The sequence below is a fragment of the Euphorbia lathyris genome, chromosome 9, assembly GCF_963576675.1.
Source record: "Euphorbia lathyris chromosome 9, ddEupLath1.1, whole genome shotgun sequence".
Classification (NCBI taxonomy): Eukaryota; Viridiplantae; Streptophyta; class Magnoliopsida; order Malpighiales; family Euphorbiaceae; genus Euphorbia; species Euphorbia lathyris.
This window is the reverse complement of record NC_088918.1, coordinates 39,051,724-39,070,230: the sequence shown is the minus strand read 5'-3', so window position 1 is coordinate 39,070,230 and position 18,507 is coordinate 39,051,724. Positions and strand designations below refer to the sequence as shown.

At 31.7% G+C, this 18,507-nt stretch overlaps 1 protein-coding gene across 1 annotated transcript; it reads right to left on the bottom strand.

Annotated features, from left to right (window-relative positions):
- Window positions 1-3,632: 3,632 nt before the first annotated feature.
- On the bottom strand, window positions 3,633-7,130 carry LOC136205122 (uncharacterized). The gene is made up of 7 exons (XM_065995605.1): window positions 6,813-7,130; window positions 5,509-5,586; window positions 5,313-5,388; window positions 4,896-4,969; window positions 4,738-4,808; window positions 4,482-4,525; window positions 3,633-4,017 (listed from the first exon to the last, which is right to left on the bottom strand). The coding sequence occupies exons 1-6, from the start codon at window positions 6,843-6,845 to the stop codon at window positions 4,483-4,485; spliced, it is 375 nt and encodes a 124-aa protein (XP_065851677.1). The 5' UTR covers window positions 6,846-7,130; the 3' UTR covers window positions 3,633-4,017; window position 4,482.
- Window positions 7,131-18,507: the final 11,377 nt, after the last annotated feature.

The following is an 18,507-nucleotide window of genomic DNA, read 5'->3' as shown; positions in this document are numbered from 1 at the left end:
GTCTAAACTTGTAAAAAAAATTCAAAACTGAAAAAATAAAGGCCTAATTCGTGATTCTAAATCATTACAACGAATTAACTTTCTATTTTTTGACACTTTAATGGCGTTTTTATAGATTTAGAGATTTAATTATGACATTTTAAGTAAATTTAAAGAGTAAGGAGACATCATGTAAACTTAGAGAGTCCATCAATTTTTTCTGAACAAGTGTAAGGTGCAAGCGAGTTTAAGGTACAATCATCAAAGTAATATTAATTATATATTTGGCGCATGGTTTATAAAACCAATATTAATATTAACGGTTTTGATATATGCAGCCCTTAGGGCTGCATGTAAGCATTAAATGCTTAAGAATATTTTTTTGTATTTTCAATATCCATATTTATTATGCATTGGACTTTTAAATACATCAAAACTCATTTATTGCAATAATATATTCTTTTATATTTTTAATATCTACATTTATTATATATTGAACTTCTATCATTTTTGAAAAAATGCAGATTTACCCGTAACTATGAATTTATACAATTTTATCCTAACAATATCAAATAATTTCAATTTTATTCTTACACAATAGAAAATTTGAACTAACTGATTTGACAGTTATTTGACTATCACATCAGATATTCTAAAGAAGTTCGTCGATAAAATAAAACAGTTATTTGTATTTTGACGGGTTGTATGCAGTTTTTTCTGACTAACTTTTATGTGACAGATTTGAATATTATAATTTTGACAGATTATTTATAACTGTATTAGCAACAAATTAAATATTTTAGGATGTTTGCAAGGTCTTATGCTACAATTAAATAACGAGTTGAATAACAGTGAAACAATTTGTTTAAATTCATAGTTACGGATAAATCTACACTTTTCCAAAAATTATAGAAGTTCAATATATAATAAATGCAGATATTAAAAATATAAGAGCATATATTATTACAATAAATTAGTTTTGGTGTATTTAAAAGTTCAATGCATAATAAATATGGATATTGAAAAATACAAAAAAATATTCTTAAGCATTTAATGCTTATATGCAGCCCTAAGGGCTGCATATATCAAAACCGTAATATTAATCCTCCCTTTCGACTAGCGTTTGGCCTTCTCAAAAGGGTTTGCCAATATTCATTTGAAAGCTAAAATAAATACTGTGTAAATTGTCAAAGTATGCCTTCACTTGTAAGATGTTCTTAAACAACAAAGTATTTTCAATTTGAGTCTAAAGAAAATTAGAGAGTTTGACAAACATTTGGTCATGAACTTTTAAAAAAATTATTGGATTTGTGAAATTTTATAAATTTCACTTGTAAGATGTTAGTTGCTTCAATAATAAAAGTTGTGTATCTCCTATGTAAATAGGCACAAATTGATCAAATTATGTAAATTTCTTGTATTATTTATTTTATTTTACTTTCAATTATTCGAAACAAGTCGATCTGTCTCTTAACATGTTTTAAATCCTCTATTTATCTAATTTTCTTTAATAAACTAACTCGTGTACTTTAATCTCTAATTTAACAAATAATCTAGCTCATGATTAACAAGTCTATAGAAATTAACAGATAAGTGAGAAATTAGATTTGTGAAATTTTTAAATTTTTAAATCTAATTAAAATTGAAGGATAAAAGGATGTAGCAAATGTATAAGATTCAAAATCTGAACTCCAAGTTAGATAATTTTTTTACCATGAATTTTAACCAAATAATAGAATCTAAATAATTATAGATTAATTTCTCTCTCATTTGATTTTTTTTACAAATGCTTTAGCTGATAGCTATTACCGAAACTAGTGCGATTAGATGTTTGTTGTTATTTGGTAAAATTTTAATTAATTATTGTTAGTTTGTAAATATCTAATCAGCAAATAAATTATAAAAGCAAAAATATAATATAATTAATAAAAATAACTTAAATAATTAAATAATAATAATAATTTATTGAATGGAGAAAAACTCTTTTGTTTGGGTAATTGTATTATAAAGATCTGAATAATGTTAAAAAAATGTTTGTGAAAATAAAAAATAATAATTTTATCAAAATCAAATAAATATAAATAAAAAGCTTTTCATGAAAAGTTTCATAAGGCTATTATATCCATTAAAAAAGCTAAAAGCCATTGTTTTACAAATTTAACTAAAACTATATTTCTTTCTATGTGGGTAAAAAACAAAAGGAGTGCTTGTTTACTCTATTCTGAAAAGCAACAACAAACAGCAAACCATAACAGCAAACACAGTAAACAATAATAAACATGCGTAAGAACTACATTGACAACTTAAAACAAGCACAGTTGTGTTGATAACAAAAATGCATATGCTAATTGAAATTAGTAAAGCAAAAGGACGTAATATTATGTGTTTTGACCATTTCTTTTCCATCAATTTTCAACTCTTTCCAAAAATTTAGTTTGAAAATAAAAAGTGAATATACTAGTCAATTAAAAACTACAAATGACGAGAGCTTACAAGAAAATTTCTACAGATGAGACATAGTTTGTCTAAATATATAATACAAACATGAAAATTTAATCCTATGGGACAGAGTGAATGATGTACAAATTTAATCTTATATATGGAAGCGAAATCTATTCTCCAATATAACTATAAAACTAAATTTTTAACTTATTCTATGCAATTTTTTATATATAAAAAAACTTATTCTATGCAAATATGTATTTGTATATATTTATGTATTATTTGAGCTCTTGAAGAGGCAATAAGTCATTAGCTTTTTTTTTTTATCAAAACGTAATCAACTGACAAAATTAATGCTGAATTATCAAATTAAAATATAGTTACGGTCAATCAAGTTTAGAGTCCTTCAATAAATTAATTAAACTTTACATAATTTAAATAAAATCATCCTTACTGGAAGAAACACTGAATTATGTTGAATTTGAACTTAAAAACCATGTCCATATGTATCTCAATCATCAAAAGCAAAATAAATAGTTGACATTCAATTTTCAATAAATGAATAATAAAATTCTAGACTTCAACAACTAAATCTCAATTATTCATTTTTACAATTAATGGTAGAGATTACGATCTGAGAAAGAAACTTCCTCCTTTGAATTGTTGCCTGTCCACATCATATACTTATTGGATGCACCAAACCTCAAAAATAAAATAAAAAGTGTTTGTCTTTTATAGCTAAAAAATAACTTTTTGGAAAAACAACAAACCAGGAAACAAGAAACATCAAACAATAGGTAACCAAACGGATCCTAAGTCTTAATATTAAGACTCCTTTAAATTTGGTTCAAGAAACTATTAACATCTCCAAGAAATTTATTTGTACATTTCATTTGTTAGTTCTTAAGTTAAATTTTGAAAAATTTATAATAAAATTCAACTCTAAAAACCTTTTAGAGTCTAAAGGTGAATGATCAAATACTACAGAACAAAACTGTTCCTCTATGTTACTAAACGAGGCTCTCTCCTTTCTAACCCTCATTTAATTTTTTATTGAAAAATCTCTCATGTCTCACTATATTCATTAAATTACACCACTATATTCATTAAATTACACCATTCTTTATACCTCAAAAACTTAAAATGACAAAAAGAGTAATTGATGTCAAACTGATTAATAAGAAAAAAATAGAAAAAAATTACATGACAAATAATATGAAAACAATAATTCTGTGATAAATAAGTATAAAACGGAGAGAGTATTATACTAAAACAAAATGAAACTTAAATCAAAAGTTGAGTAATCATTTGACCCCAAATCAATGTATTGTAATATTTGAAAGTTTCATCTGAAGAGGCAAAACACTAAAACCAACAGTCCAACAAAAACAATTGGGCAGTGGCTGACTCAATCAATTAATCTAAAATATTCTAAAATGAAGGAATGACAAGTTCTCGACGAAAACACCATTTACAAAGACAATCCGATAGACACAAAACGATTGACATGAAAATCAATTTTCTAACATTTTATATATAACCATATGGAACATTGCCACTTCTACCAAAATGCTTCCAAAGCAGGTTACACAGATCCTGTAACATTTGCATAACGTTGAAATTCATATACTTGGTAAATGGTAATAGCAATACAATTATGGATACCTTTTGCTCTCTTCAGTAATTCATTCAAAGTAGAGTCTCTTACCACATTTTCCAAGTTAAATGCTCATGATCAAGCATATATTTGGTTTTATACAAATTGAATTTTACAAAGAAACATGATCATAAAAGTGTCATGCCGCATAATTATCTCAATCGAATCGAGGCTCGTATCATAATATTTTACACACAAAATGAGCAGGCTGTTTCCGGAAGCCACTGTTGTGTATCATAAACATGATTACTATCCATCTCAAATACAACAAAAATAGACCAGCTTCATCTTCATCTTCAGATTTAGGCAAAAGTTTGATAAATGATATTCTCTAGCAACATATTACAAGTGCTAGATAGAGTATTAACAATTTTCCAATTCCATAACAACTTTTTCATCATACCTTATTTATCTGCATATTCATTAGTTTCAGTCAGGTGCTGTGTCCTGCAGTGTCATGAAAGATCAAATTCAAATTTACAGATATTTCATTCATTACCATAATCAATATGCCCAAACTTTACTTTGATAATGACTAATTGGGTACATGATCAAGATACTTGCAGCTTAAACTGCATATAGCTTGATCTGCTAATTCAACAATCAATTAGAACTTCTTAAGCTAAAAACAGTACATCATAAAGTCCTGAAAATCTTACCGTGTTGATGTATGACTGATACCAAGCCCGTTGCAGGTAAGAATCATTCCTTTAAATCTGGCAAGGTATTCCTGCATTGCATAACACAGTTCTTAGATTAGCATCAATAGACTATGCCCAGTCAAACTTTGGCACCAACTCAAAGAATGCCAACTTACCCGCAAACTGTACTTATCAATCTCATAAATTCCGGTCAAATCATAGTCTGAGCGCTTAGCTGGATCACTCAACACTAAAGAAGAAAATACCAACAAAAGTGAATGGCAGATACTTGTAAACACAATAAAAAATGTGTAGTGGATCATCAAATATTACGATGATTTTACAATACATCATCTGCCTGATTACTTATATGCACAAAAGTTATGCGCTGTACTTCTACAAAGATGAGAGATAGGTTCCATAACTTCTGTTTTATCTTAAGTGTACTTATGAATGGCAAGATTAAATATGATGAATGTATTAGTAATTTCTAAGAACTGCAAACACTGTAGAGGGAACAGACTAAGATTTCTCTGTTTCACATGTCATGCTATATGCATCAGATGTAATAAAAGAACATGCACGAAAATTACCTCTATAAGCTTCGTTTATCTCTTGAAATTTTTCTGTAACAGCAGTATCACCCTGGTGTTTATCTGGATGCCACTTCTGTGAATAAATTAAAATATCAATCCTACGGAGTTGAATATAAAGCTACCGTTGGTCCATTGCAATCAAGAAATGTAAAAGCTCACATAAGAAGCTGTTCATAGCAGATGCACCACTAACCAGCGCAAGCTTCAGGTAATTTAATCTTATTTTCTCATCTGTTGCATCGTAATCGACCTCCAATATTTTGTAATAATCCTGAATGGAGTAAGATTTCATCATTAGATGTCAAATGTCATAGACCATACTGGAAAATGCTAACTGACCTATGCTAGGAAACTCAATAAACTACCACAAGACCAGATGCCTGGCAAAAAGAGGCAACATTAAATCTATTGCTCAAACAAATGCAACATTAAATCTTCTGATATTGACCTTACAAAACCGACCTATCAGATGACAAAATCATTCAATTAGCAAATTATAATCAGCTAACATGATGCTTGCTAAATTGAAAGAAGATGCAGACAACAGATGGGCAATTGGGAAGCATTCAAGAATGTTTCTTTCAATTTATTGATCATTTTATTTAATCCCTTTGTTCTTCGAAATTCTTTGAACAATATAAACTTTTTCTGCTAATAAGGATACCATTTTCCAGTCATAACTAAGCCATTTAGAAGTCCCCACATTTACTCACAATGCTTAAATAGCCTTAAAATTACATAATCTTGCAAGTAAAGAACCTCCTTCTAACCCAAGGTAAAAACAAACCCTTCTCGAATCTTTTTAAGTCGGAAATTTTCTGGTTAGCTGCCTCATTTCCTAAATTGGATGGCATGATAGGATCAACCAATGGCCAAAAAAAGACATTATCCACTTCGATCCAATTTTTTCAAAGAGAAATATTAACTAGAAAGCATTTGGTAGGGAAAATCAACACATGACATGTCATTTAGACCAAGTAAGAGATAAATGATGGAGCTGCTAAAATAAATGAGGTGCATGGACCTCTGAATGATAAAGATAAATCTAAAGCAGGATCTTAATCATTAGATAGAAAAGACGTGCTTTGTTAAAGATAAAATCAGAACCATTTCTCAATTAATTGGGCAGATAAATTAGTTAGAGTTGAATGTTTCTCAACTTCTTAGGAACGCAAATAGGAGCTTAGCAGAATCTGGATAATGGCAATTCTGCATCAAGTAGTTGTAATTACAGCAGCTCCACAAAAGTAACAACAACTATTCAATACATTCAAAGCATGAAATTCAGCAACTCAACCTACATATCTATTACTTATCAGAAAAACAAAATTAAAGACGGAGAAACCAAGAACCCCGAAATCCCAACCGGACTTCATCATCATCATCATCATCATTTGAGAAAAAACAGAAACCTAAATTCATAATTAAAAAGGAAAAAAAGAACCCTAAGGCAAGGAACATATCTGAAAAGATAAAAGGAGAGTTAAGGTAGTGCACCTTTTGGGTGGTGTTATCTTCATTGCCTTCCATCCGCAATGGCTATGGGTTTGGCGTGAAAGGGAGTTTGTGCACACTTCATTTCACAATAAAGCAAGCTTGATTCTTGTTCAAATACTTTAGTTTCTATTCATTCATATCTTTTTCAAATAAAATCAAAAGGAAGGGTTTTTGTTTTTGTTTTTGAGGTGGATTTTGGATTCTCGAGAGAAATAATCGAAAGTTTCCAAGGTAAGGTTATTGAGACGCCACAACTCTCTGTAGATTTTCGGATGTTTTTTTTTTTTTTGTCAATTTTGTTGTGATTTTCTAATTGTCCAACAACTCCTCATATCATAGTCATAGTCCTATCTATCTGTAAGTCTTGCACGTGCCACGTTTAGGTCATCTTTACAACTACAACGGCAATATGGGCTTCTTCTTTTGGTTTCGACTCCACAAAATATCATGGCCTTTTTAACAACGACTCCACAAAATATCATGGCCTTTTTAACAAAATACTTGGTTCAAATACATTAATATCATAATTAAAATCATATCACCAAACTTAATTCTTAATATGTCATTATTTTCTATATATTATAATTTTATACTATAATTTAAAAATTCTAAATTCCAATTCATAAATCATAAACCCTAAAAAATATATTTTATACTTTTAATTTATAAATTTCAATCCTTAAAGTATATTAAAAATACTGATTTTACTAATTTGACATAATTCAAAATTATGATTTAACATAGTTGTAAATAGTTTTCCAAAGATGAATTTCTATGTAATTTTCCCAAATACTTTCAATTATTTTAAGCAATGTTATCTTAACCGTTTGAGACATCAAACCGGATTTATAGTTACATTACGAGTCATTTAATCGGACTGGACGATTTAGATTGGTTAGACCGGATGATATAATAAATAAATAATATTTATATATAATCAATTTGAATTTTTTTTATAAATTATATATAAAAAAAATTTAATTCAATGTGATTTAACATACTTATTATTTTTAAATTAAAAATAAATACATAAAAAAAAGAAACCTAATTAATAACTAAATGTATATTGAAAATTTTGTATTAAAATAAAAATTTTGGTTCGTTATGTTTTTATTAACTTAAGGTTTAAATATATAACATATAAATTGAGTTTAAAATAATTTGAAATATGTCAACGTATTTTATATAACGAGATCTTTTTAATGCTATATTATAAGTTCAAAACAGAAAAATGATGAATGGAAAATTGATGTTCAAAGTGAACCACCTGAAATGGTTTTGAAGAGGATAGAAACAAATTAAGTTTTCTCATCCCACACAAGAAAGAAATAAGAATTTTCACTAGCTTATAAATAAAAAGTCTTTACAAGTCTTTAAGCAAATACTAGGGAAAATTATCTCATGCGCATGGGAGTGGTGCAGTAGAATCACCACCAGATTAAGGATGCATTCGCACGAAATGGGGGCTCTTGGACCGGCCTACTTTTACTTCAAGCCATTATTATCCCGGACCGATCGAACCAACCGGTTCGGTACAAGTTTTATAAACTTGGTTTTAAAGGAAATTATAAAAAAAGGTCATATTTGGAAGTTATGTCCCGATGTGTAACCACATTTAAACGAATTATTCTTAACCTAGTAAATGTCATATTTGGAAGTTATGTCCCGATGTGTAACCACCATCATTTTGAGTTAAACCCAAAAAGAGGTCATTTAAGCGAATTATTCTCAACTTGGTAATAGTTGGAAAATAATTCCTTTTAAGATGATGTCTTTAATTCTATAGTTAATACACAATTCAACATTACAATAAACATTAATCACATATTGCTTCCATAGTTAGTTATCATCAACCTATTAATTCCTCTTAAGTTATCATCATCGTCAATTTCATTGTGAAAATGTGACGGATTTTAGTTTCCGATTCCTTCAATCTATAAAGTAGGCTAGACAGGCTGAGCTGGAGTCATCTGAGGAGAATTAACAATTTGATAAAAAGGGGTCAGTGTACGGCGTCCCTCCTCTGATGTACGGTGTACGGCGTCCCTCCAAGCCCTACCCAACCAATCCACATTATATCTATAACGAGCTCTGACCGGCTGGACCAAGATAAGAAAACTGATTTCTAAATCCAACCCAATCCTCCCGACTAATATATATTTATATTAACAAATTTATTTAAAAACTATGTTAAACTATAAATATGAATAGTAAAAATAAAACAAATTAAACTTTTAGTTTTTTTTTGAAGAAAAATTAAACTTTTAGTTAATTAATTCAATAAAACTAAAAAAAATTATGTGACAAAAGAATATTCAACAAAATAATAAAAATAAAATAGAGGTAATAAAAAATAAGGCTAATTACATCTATGTGGTTTTACCGATTTGCAGATTGGTACTTGTGGTATTTTTTTGCAAACGCGTGGTTTGCAAAATTTTGTATTTGGGTTCACTTTGTCAGAATTTGGCCGATAACGGCCTCGAAATAAAAAATTTCAAGAGTTAAAAGATATTTTAAGCAATTTTAATTCTTCAACTTTTTAGGTTTGATGTCATTTTAGTGTTTTTTTATAAGAGGAAACTTCAGAAATGATGATTTTGAAAAAAATAAAAATATGGTTCGATAGTAAATATGATACCAAACAACTTTAATTCTTGAAAATTTTCATTTTGAGGTTGTTATTGGCCAAATTTGGTAAAATAAAAAAATGCAAAATTTTGCGACCACAAGGTTGCATTTGTAAAGAAAAATATCACATGTGTCCATCTGCAAATCCGTGTAACCACAAGACATCTACTTGTAATTAACCCTAAAAAATATATAATGTACATAATATAAAGACATATCGGGTTGATTTCAGGCTTTGAAGATAAATTTCAAACCCAACTCATTCTATGTGCGAGCTTGAGTGGGTTCATGCTGGGCCAGTCCAATTCTCAAATATACATGTCCAAACCCAGCCCATAAGAGACGGGCTTGGGTGGGACGAGCAGACTCATTAGAGACCAAGATTTGAATCTCCTTTTATTTTATTTTATTTTAAATTGCGTACATGAGTTTACATTAAATAACAAAGAAAAATTCTTACCTCACCCCATATTATTAGAACCTATGACCTCCCAAATCATAGATATACTCTCAACCACTAGGCTAAGAGTTTCGCCACTGAATCTCCCTTTATTACATGAACTAATTTTTTTTAGGGTTAATTACAAAAAACTACCCTGTGGTTTCACCGATTTGCGATGTGGTACCTGTGGTTTTTTTTGTTACAAACACCTCCCTGTGGTTGTCGCCGTTATACAAATCAAGGAAACGGCAAAAAATCTGTTAAATCAGAGGGGCAATTTGGGAAAGAAAAATTTTGACTTTTTTTTCCTTAATTTTTAGGTTGACTTCATCTTCTTCTTCTCTTCTTCTTCGTTCCTCTTTTTCTTCTTCCTCCATTTCCTCTTCCACTTTATGTTCTTCTTCCATTTTCTCCTCTTCTTCCTTTCTTTTCTTCTTCTTCCTTATTTCTTCTCTTCATCTTTCCCTTTTTTCTTTTTTTTTCTTTTTTTAATTCTGGAAATTCCTGATTTCTGGAAATTCCAGAAATCTGGAAATTCCAGACGTCAAGAACGTCCAGAGACGTTCTTAATTTCTGGAATTTCCAGACGTGAAGAACGTTCTTCACGTTCTGGAAATTCCAGAAATCTGGAATTTCCAGAATTAAAAAAAATTAGAAAAAAAAAGAAGAAAAATAGGAAGAAGAAGAGAAGAGAGGAAGAAGAAGAAAAAAGAGGAGGAGGAGGAGGAGGAGGAGGAGGAAGAGAAAGAAGAAGAAGAAGAAAAGATTCTAGGTGAAGGTGAAGAAGAAGAAAATCGTCAAAGAAGAGAATCAACGATGAAGGAGAGAGGAGGAGAGAGAAAAAAAAAATAAAAAAAAAAATCGAATTTTCTAAATTGCCCCTGTTCCACGTCAGATTTTTTGCCGTTTCCTTGATTTGTATAACGGCGACAACCACATGGAGGTGTTTGTAACAAAAAAAACCACAGGTACCACATCGCAAATCGGCGAAACCACAGGGTAGTTTTTTGTAATTAATCCTTTTTTTTATATTAAATATAAGTAAGACAACCGAATTACACCGTTCAATTGGATTGGTTCAAATGGGTTTTGGTTAACCCAACGAGTTTGAGTGATTCTATCTGATTTTAAGACATAAAAATATAGCATCAACTGGAATGGATATATGGTCGGTTTGCGGTCGAACCAACTGATCCGGTCCATTTTTGAAAAGCTGTTATTACGTCTAAGGACCTGGTTTGACAATCTCCTACCCTTTTATATTTTGGATGATTTACCTTTTGATGCATATTACTATCAGACTCTCTTTTATACTATATATAAAAAAATTAAAAACCCTTAACTTTTAGGTTTGAACATTTAATATATGAAGTTTGTAAAATTTAACATGGTTGGTATGAACTTTTAATATATGAAGTTTTTTATATATATATATATTATTGATGAAGATTGAAAATGCTATTATATATTGTGTTTTAATAAATGGTAGTTTTTGTTGACTTCCATATGAAAATATAGTAATGTAGAAAATAATTTCTAAGATTTTGAACGTCACCTTCACCGAATGAATTGCATTGAAAAGTACTAGAATAAATGAAGCAGTTGAAGTGGTGAAGCCGCCAGATTGCGTCAAGATTTCATCTACTACTACCATTTCTATATATACAAAATTATCACTAAGAGAACAAATTTATGTCTTACATAATGCAATTTTAAATTTAATATTTCAATTTGAAGCCCCATAACAAAAGATATTAGGGTAAATTGTGTTAGTTTGAAGTCCCAATTAAATGAGGGATCATTTGTATAATTTTATAATTATTAAAAAGATTATTCGCATTAATTAGGTAATACCAATTCAGTGTACACCCAATTAATAATTGGCCAATTTGTTAGTTGGCAGATAAACCCATCTTTGACCTATAAAAGGCCAAAGGATGGAGGAAAAGAAAATAATTGTAAGTAAGAGTAAATTTGGAGAGTTGAGTGATTTTAGAGGGCATTCTAATTATTTCAAGGAGAAACAAAATAGTAAATAATTATTTTTGGGTATTTTTAGGAAACACCTGAGTATTGATATTTTGGTTTTATCTCATTCTAATTCTAGAAAGTTTCTAAAGAACATCCTCTTTGTACGTCTACTATTTTATAGTGGAAGAATTTACTCTCGAGCTTGGTCATGGACGTAGCCCGTAAGAGTGAACCACGTTAAATTATCGGTATCATTTTTATTGATTATTTTGCACGTCTTTAATTTTACGGAATAATTTTTCGCGTTATTCCCAATAACTGGTATCAGAGCCTAATCAACATGGAGACAAAATTGACAAGCAAAATAATCATTCTAAATGGCTCAAACTACCACATATGGAGAAGGAAAATGAATGATCTCTTATATGTGACGAAGATGCATCTACCGGTGTTCAGGACAGATAAACCCGACGACAAGATGGATGGAGACTGCGGTTTTGAGCATGAGCAAGTATGCGGTTTTATCCGACAATTTGTTGACGATAATGTGTATAATCACATTGCTGGCGAAACTCATGCACGAACGTTATGGAATAAGCTCGAGGATTTGTACGCCTCAAAGACCGGCAACAATAAATTATTTTATTTGACCAAATTGGTTCAAATGAAATATCGAGGCGGTACTTCTCTCGCAGATCACTTGAATGAGTTCCAAGGGATCGTGGATCAACTTTCCAGTATGGGGCTTAAAATTGAAAATGAGCTCACTACTTCACTGACGCTGGCTTCCCTACCAGAGTCATGGGAGACTCTAAGAATTTCACTTTTAAACTCAGCATCAGATGGCAAAATTACCACGGAGTTTGTCAAAAGTGGAATTTTATGAAGAGATATGGTGCAGGATGAAAGGAGCCTGTACATCACAATCAGATGTTCTGGTTGTAAATTCTAGAGGAATAAGCGAAGCTAGAGGATCCAAAGACAGAGGCAAGAGCAGAGGAAAATCCAACAAGTATGCCAACGTTGAGTGCCATCACAGCAAGAAAAAAGGCCATATCAGAAGATTCTGTAGAAAGCTCATGCAAGAGAAAAGCAAAGGCAAAGAAGAGAAGAGAGATGACAGTACCGATGACGAACGAGCAAACGTTGCTCCCGAGTTTAATATTGTCTACGATGCTGATATTATCAATCTTGTAACTCATGAGACTAGTTGGGTGATTGATAGTGGTGCTACTATTCATGCCATGCCTCGAAGGGAATTTTTCTCATCTTACACACTTGGAGATTTCGATGTTGTAAGGATGGAAAATGACAACTTCTCCTAAGTTGTATGAAAAGGTGACGTTCAAGTAGAAGCTGAGAATGACATGAAGTTAGTGCTAAAAGATGTTATGCATGTTCCAGATATGCGCCTGAATCTAATCTCCGTAGACAAGCTTGATGAAGAAGGCTTCTCTAATACCTTTCGCAATGGCCAATGGAAGCTCACCAAAGCTTCAATGGTGGTTGCAAGAGGTAAAAAGTACTCAAGGCTGTATCTAATACAGACAAAGCTCTCATAGGAAGCAGTCAATGCGGCGGAGAATGAAAACACAATCGAATTATGGCATAGACGCCTCGAGCACATGCCTGAGAAAGGCATGACAAAGTTGGCCAAGAAAAATATTCTAACTGGATTGGATCATGTTAATTTAAATATATGTGCTAACTGTCTGGCTGGAAAACAAAACAGAGTTGCTTTCAATAGTTCCTCTTCTTCTAGAGTGGAAAATATATTAGATATGGTACACTAAGATCTATGTGGGCCGTTTCCAAAGTCACTTAGTGGTGCTCATTACTTTGTGACTTTTATAGACAATCGCTCTAGAAAGACATGGGCATACACTCTGAAATAAAAAAAAAAATCAAGTCTTATATGTTTCAAGCATCTTGTAGCACAGGTTGAGAGACAAACTGGAAAGAAGTCGAAGTGCATTCAGACAGATAACGATGTACAGTACACTAGTCCATTTAATGTGTACTTCAAGAAGCATGGTATTCGACATCAACAAACTCCTCCAAAAACACCGCATTTGAACGGGTTGGCTGAAAGGATGAACATAACTTTAATAGAGAGAGTCAGATGCTTACTCTCACATTCAAAGTTGCCAAAGGAGTTCTGGGGTGAAGCTTTAGTCATATCAGCTTATATTTTGAATCTTTCACTATGTGTGCCGTTGGATTACGATGTTCCAGAAAAGGTGTGGTCTCGAAAAGACTGTTCCTACAAACATCTGCGAGTGTTCAGTTGTAAAGCTTTTGTCCACATTCCCATGGATAAAAGATCCAAGCTTGATGTCAAAACACGAGAGTGTGTATTTATTGGTTATGGCCAAGATGAATTTGGCTATATCAATGCGTACCTGTATCCATATCTGACTATACAAGTGTTGTAGTGGCACTTCCTACACAACTACACAACTACACATATACTGGATGTATAGACCTTTAGTTATATTCGTTCCCATGAATAGAACATGTCTCAGACAGTTCATGATTATCAATCAATGGATACTTCATACATGTTTCACAACACAAGATATAAACATTATGAAGTATTGCCTTTATTCATAAAACACTTATATAATGTAATCAAAAATATATTCAAAATGTCTGATACATATTACAGAACCAATGCCTATGAACTGGGGCACACCAACATATAACCCCCATCATCCTCATCTTCAATTGGCTCGCAAAACACATCCTCATCTTCCTCATAATCATCCTCATATGTTTCCACTACATTAGCACTTCGCCTCTTAGGACACTAATTGTATCGGTGCCCCGACTTATTACATAAAAAACACTTGAATAAAGTTGGTTTAACATAGGGATTGTTACCCCTTGGAGGTGGTGGTGCCCCTTGTAGGGCCTTGTATCCCCATTTGGTTCCTTACTCACTATAGGAGCCTTGGTTCCACTTGTGCTAGCTACACTCTTCCCTTTATCATGGCTCTTGGAAGCCTCCATTCCGGCATACGACCCTTCACTTTCGGATCTTCTATAACCATCTCTTGCTCTTACACTTAACTGACATTCGACCTTCAAAGCAAGATTCCAAGCGTCTTGCACACGAACGACCATTTGTGTTCTAATCCTGTTGTAGATATCAAGCCTCGCTCGGAAGACCGGAGGGGATGATACCGTTGGCGATAATGATGTGATTGAAGCCGAAAACAACCAATCTGGGAATCAAGCTACTCGACGGGACTGAAGCCCAGAGATGAAAGAGTCACCACCTACGAATGGGAAATGATCACCGGATTCCTTGCGGGAGACCGGTTGGGTTCGAGAAATTGGGTACGATTCGAGAAGGCTAGATCCCTTCCGAAGAAAGGCTACTAGGCACCTCGAAATCATCCGGTTTGAAACCACCAACCTCCTACTTAACACTACTAAGCGCTAACGGTCTAATCGCATATTCCTTTATCAAATTCGTTTGAAAACCTTTTCTTTCTCGTTTTGGAAAACCATTTTGAGCATTTTAATCAAAGCCATTTAGTTTAAAGAGAATCACTCATTTTCATGTTAACAACCGATGTGTACGAGGTGATACGTATCGAAAATATAAAGCGTGGAAAAGTAAATTACATCAATTGGATATATATTCCTATACCAAACTATATACTAACGTAAATGTCTAATTCCCTACCCCAAAACCCCCCATTTATTTACATGTTTGCACAAAATCACCGTTGGAATGATTTTGTGTATTAAACGTGAGATGGGAAATAGTTTGAGTTTAACAACTAAAGACATGATTAAGTATACATGTTAGTTTATTTATGAAAAAGTATTTTGAAAGAATATGAAATTAAAATCTTTTATTTACATTAAAACTCATTTTAATTACGAAAAAAATTTGAAAACATTTTATAATTTAAAAATCTCATTTTCTAAAGTCGGTCGTTCGCCTGTGCTTAATTAACAACAAAGGAAATAAATAGTGCACAATATGTTATAAGCCAAGGGATAAATTCTAAGCTACCCAAACATGTATATATATAATATATATACCCAAACCATATAGCATAACCCTATATACCTATATAATATAAATATATATAACTATACAATATGACTATACATAAATAAATATATAAACAACTATATATTAAAACTATATATACATACATACGCGTAATGCATTTACATTAAATAAATGAAAATTACATTAAAGATAAAGGAAAACCTCAAACCCACCACATTTCATGTGATTCAAACCCATGACCTCTATAGTCATAGGTAAGCTCTCAACCAACAGACCAAAAATTTCACCACTAATAACTATATACCATAACTATATATAAGTAATATGTAAACCATGGTATAACTATATATAAATATATATAAACTATATAAAATACGAATATAAGATAAATATATATTCATATATATACAATATACATATATATGAAATAATAAATGAATAAATAATAGTATATAAATAAGTGAAGCTCTTAGCCTGTTGGTTGAGAGCTTACCTATGACTTTAGAGATCATGGGTTCGAACCCATGACCTCTAAAGTTGATTTTAAAGTTGATTTATATAATTCTGTATTCGGTTAATTTCTGATTTAGGATATACAATTAGAATTGAAAATTTGGGGTTGGAGTATGATCAAGAAGATGTCTACATGGAAGTGATAAAACTATGGGTATATAAAGGTGTGGATGCTTCAATTATGAAAACTGCAACAATTTGTAACGAGGAATATGATCAAGAAGACGTATACATATTTTGCAGAAATTTGAAACATAAGTATGAAGAAGATGTCTTCTTATGCAATATATATCAGAAGCGTATAATTATTAATAAAATCTATACTATTTTAACGATGTAATCTCTTTATGTAATATGTCTCACTCAATTATTCACAATTCTTTCTGATTTGAGTATGAGTTGCAAATTGTTTAATTAAATGAAAGATATTCTCTTTTTTTTGTAAGTTACTAAAAAAATAAAAACCACGAGATATAACATTGTTAAATTATATTGTAACTAATATTAAATGAGCAATGAAAAGGTACAACAAGTAAAGATTAACATTTGATGAACTAATCAATATAGCTATCAGAGTTCTCTTCCAAATCGGCTTCCTTCTTTTTATGACAATTCCTTGAATCATGACCAGTCCGACCACACATTTTACAATGGTTAGGAGTTTTTCTTTTTCTTTTGGTTTGGCCTTTGTTCTGGGGTTTTGATGAAGAAGCAACCTGCTTTGATTTCAGCGTACTAGCCACGGTAGGTCGACCCTTTGTTTTGCTAACATTGGAGTCCAAAACAGCATCATGAAATGTTCCTTCAGCATTTTGACGATGTTGGCTCTCGTCCTATTTGGACAATTCCACATTCAAATTAGATATAACTTGCATAGCCCTTTGAAAAGATTTGTCTGATCTTGAAGCAAGGTATGAAGTTATACCACAATTCTTTGATAGTGTTCCGTACCTCAAATTTCTAGCTGATTCTGGATGAGGGTACTTTCTTTCCGTATGGTTGGTTAAATAATCAAAATGTTTAGCATCTTTCAGCCAACGACGATTCACCAAACAATCAGGGAAATTCAGTATCTCCAAATTCTTCATACAAACAAAAATATGTCTGCATGGAATTCCTTTCGTCTCAAATGAATAGCAATCGCATTGAACTGTTGCTCGATCATTGGAAATCCTAACCGTGTGCTTTGCCCCTTTACCCCCCGAATGGTTTTACCTTACAAACATCTTGATTCTCCTCACGGTCTATGATGGTAATATATTTTTCTGAGCGTTGCATCTCCCGCTTTATCCTTTTATAAATTTCCCTCGTGAAAATTGAAGAAACATCATCCTTCACACTTGGCATCGAAGTTTGGTTAGGCAATGTTTTGGTCATATTGGTTCTGTAGTGCTCTTCTATCTCATTGAAGTGTAACATTGACAGAGAAATCTCAAAGTGTTTGAAAAACTTCCACAATGATACTCTATTATCCCAGTCTTTTTTCAATAAAGAATTCATTAACTCGCATCGGCCCGTAGCTTTTGCACCGCCAAAATAATGACCACTAAGAAAAGTGTCTGCCCACTGCTTTCTAGTTGCATATTGTGCCTCTATCCATGCATTGCCTTCCAAATTGTATTCTTTTACCATCTCATTCCATTTAATCTCCCATTCGGCCTCTTCGTAGTATCTAATATGTTACAAAAAATATAAACGACGTAATCAGTATTGAAATCAATAATGAAATTAGTATCTAAGGGATCGTAAACTTAAAACCATAAATATAATTTTTTTACCTGAAAATAAACTTTCTAAAATCTGTATTGAAACCTGAGGCTTTAATATGTGCAACTGCATTTTTCAATATGTGCCACGAGCAAATACGATGTGGAATTCCCGGCATTATAGCTTCTAGTGCCTTACTCATTGATCTGCAACCGTATATTAGAACCGTTTTCGGCATCTTGCCATCCATACACCCTACAAATGTTTCCAATAGCCAAACATAATTTTCTGTTGTCTCATCTTGGAGGAGTGCAGCTCCAAACACACATGTCTTGTCATGATTGTTTGATCCAAGTAGAATAACCAATGGTTTTCTGTACCTATAAGGAGTATTATGA